This window comes from Portunus trituberculatus, chromosome 38, assembly GCF_017591435.1.
Source record: "Portunus trituberculatus isolate SZX2019 chromosome 38, ASM1759143v1, whole genome shotgun sequence".
In the NCBI taxonomy this organism is placed as follows: domain Eukaryota; kingdom Metazoa; phylum Arthropoda; class Malacostraca; order Decapoda; family Portunidae; genus Portunus; species Portunus trituberculatus.
This window is the reverse complement of record NC_059292.1, coordinates 15,853,654-15,856,153: the sequence shown is the minus strand read 5'-3', so window position 1 is coordinate 15,856,153 and position 2,500 is coordinate 15,853,654. Positions and strand designations below refer to the sequence as shown.

Genomic DNA, 2,500 nt, shown 5'->3' with positions numbered 1-2,500 from the left:
AGTCCGTGACGCAGACGGCGGCGACGAGGAAGGCGCGACAGGTGACAACGGCAGGTATGCAGGGCCCAAAGATGTTACTTTTGATTGAAGAAGAATGTTCGCTTTTATGAAGAAACAGCGTCCGTCCGGCCCGCCGCCCCCGACACCCGGGACAACCAACCCCCTCATTGGTTGCGCCACGCTGAGCCTCCAACCTCTCGGGTTGGCATAGTGGGCGATGCAGCACACACCACTCGCCCCTCCCCAAGCTTCGCACACCACGCGCCTCTGGGCGGCATGAGGGACGAAGCATTATGAGTGAGATGACGTAGTCCTGGACAGGTAAAGACCTACCTACCTGCCGACCTATCAACCCACCAACCTCATGCCTACCATTTTTTTACCTGCCCGCCTACCTGGCCACGCAAGCAGAGCCTTCCAGCCTCGTCGGCCCCACGCTGGAAATAGGACCCCTTGTTTAAAACCCCTGGGGCAAGGTCAGCCACCTGTGCTATAGGGACGCTCCGACGCCTTCCACCTTCACTTACCGAGAAATACATTAAATCACGTTGTATTTCAGCGGCCTCGCTTCTCCGCTCCCGTGGTGAGACAGGTGTGAGGTAGTGGTGGTGAGGATCATAAATAATAGTCACCTTCCCAGCCACTCTTCTGTCACACCTCTATCTACCCTCACAGGATATGAGCGTATTGGGGCCTGTAGGAGGTTCCGTGGCCACTGAGGTTGAGCGTGACCGCCACACACCTTAAACCACTACGCCCTAAAGTCGCACTCCTAACGTGCCGAGTAGCTTTTCGATTCCCTTGGCCCGCCTTGTCTTCCTAACCCCACGGAAGCCCTGCGCTGTTTGCCCTTTGCCGCCAACGCAAGCGTCCGCGACTCCCAAGTGTGTCAACAAGTGTTATTCGTAAGGCTAAGCTGCGCTAATTGGCTTTTGGCAGTATAAGCAGCCTTGTCGTACCTCCGTACATACTTTTCTCGCTAACTCGTCTGAGTCAGTGGCCGCTGCGTTTCAGGGTCGGAGAGGCGTGGGCGAGATGCAGAAGCCCCAGCCGGCAGTACCTTGGGATCACGATACTGAGGCTGCGAGAGCTCTAATAATCCGAAGCTTTATAAAGAGACTTGCTGGGATTCCAGGCGACTGAAGCAACTGACATACAACTGTATTCACTGCTGTTTTCCTAATGTTATAATTACAGCTGGCAGTGTGGAGCGTCGTTAACAGGTAAGGCAAATTCAACCCGCGGAGTTGAGGTGAGGATAGAAGCCTCGCTCCAGCCCTGCTGGTGCCGTCAAAGGGGTGCCTTGAGTGCCACAGGAAGCTCCTGCCGTGTTGTCACGCCTCGAGAACTGCATGGTTCGTGGTGCTGTTATACTTAGCCGGCAGACAGGAGCGTCCCGTGGAATTTGTCTCTCTTCCTCAGCAGCAACACGTGTCGGAAAAAGCGTCAAAAAATCAATAACAGAATACAATCGACAAAAACAAATTGGCCATGTATCTTGCTGAAATGACAAGTGGACACCACGCCCGACCAAATCATGCCACGCCAGTATAATAGTAATATAAACAGTTTACCTTCCGCCGCAGTCTTTGCCGTGACAAGCCATAGCGCGTCCGCCCACATCGCTGACAACTAAAACTTCCTTTCAGCAACACAGTTTGCACGCTCTCAGCACACACTTGCGAGAGCTGCCATCTGATACAGCTAAAGTTTGACATAGAACTGATTTTTTTTTTTTTTTTTTTTTTTTTTGCCAGAAGAAAGACATTCTAAAGGAGACTTAGCAAGCCAGGAAGATAAGACGCTCCTTAACTCACCCAGCTTGAGATCATTCTCTCTCCCTGGGAGAAGCGGCTCTCCCGGGGGTGGCGGCGGCATGGTGTGCAGCATCTGCAGGTCCTTTTCGGTAATGATCATGGTGACAGCAGCTCCTCACACCGGGCACCGACTCAGTGATAAAGTATATGTCAAGCCCAGTGGAGAGCACCTCAAGGGCTGGCACTATCACCACCACAGTTTGTCACGCTTGGAATGTTACAGGGATGCACTCCTTGCTTAGCCTTCTTCATTCACGGCCAGCGCCACCACGCACGGCACACCACGCATGTTCACAGTGAAAGTAATAATATGAGAACACCTTCCCTCCTTCCCCTGCATCACAGGCCCGCCGCTGAGCCTTGACCCTTGTACTCTACTTTCGCTCTTGTATATAGACGAGATAAGGTCGTCAATACAACACCAAACCTTCTAGCCAATGAGAGACATCGAGCGTAGCGCAGCCGATCGCTGATTGGTTCACGGTCAACGAGGGTTCATCGCCCGGACCTTGACTCAGTTAGTGCTACGTTGGTAAGACCCACAATTCCAAGCTTTTCCCTGCTGCTGTCAGCCTTATGAACACATGACATATCAACGTGGCTACAGCGACGGGCGATTCTTGTATTTCAGGCGGAGGCAGCGTCGCCTCTACGGTCGACTGGATGTCAGTTACCTATAGGTT

At 52.9% G+C, this 2,500-nt stretch overlaps 1 protein-coding gene across 3 annotated transcripts in view; it reads right to left on the bottom strand.

Annotated features, from left to right (window-relative positions):
- The window catches only part of LOC123515176 (nuclear hormone receptor E75-like), a 341,788-nt gene that overhangs the window by 35,773 nt on the left and 303,515 nt on the right, over window positions 1–2,500 (bottom strand). The window contains exon 1 of one of the 3 annotated variants that reach the window (XM_045273686.1): window positions 1,818–2,069. The exons of the other annotated variants lie outside the window; for them this stretch is intronic. Coding sequence (XP_045129621.1) covers window positions 1,818–1,917 — 100 coding nt within the window. The 5' untranslated portion in view covers window positions 1,918–2,069. Of the gene's footprint in view, window positions 1–1,817; window positions 2,070–2,500 lie in introns of those variants that run through there. 3 annotated transcript variants of the gene reach the window in all.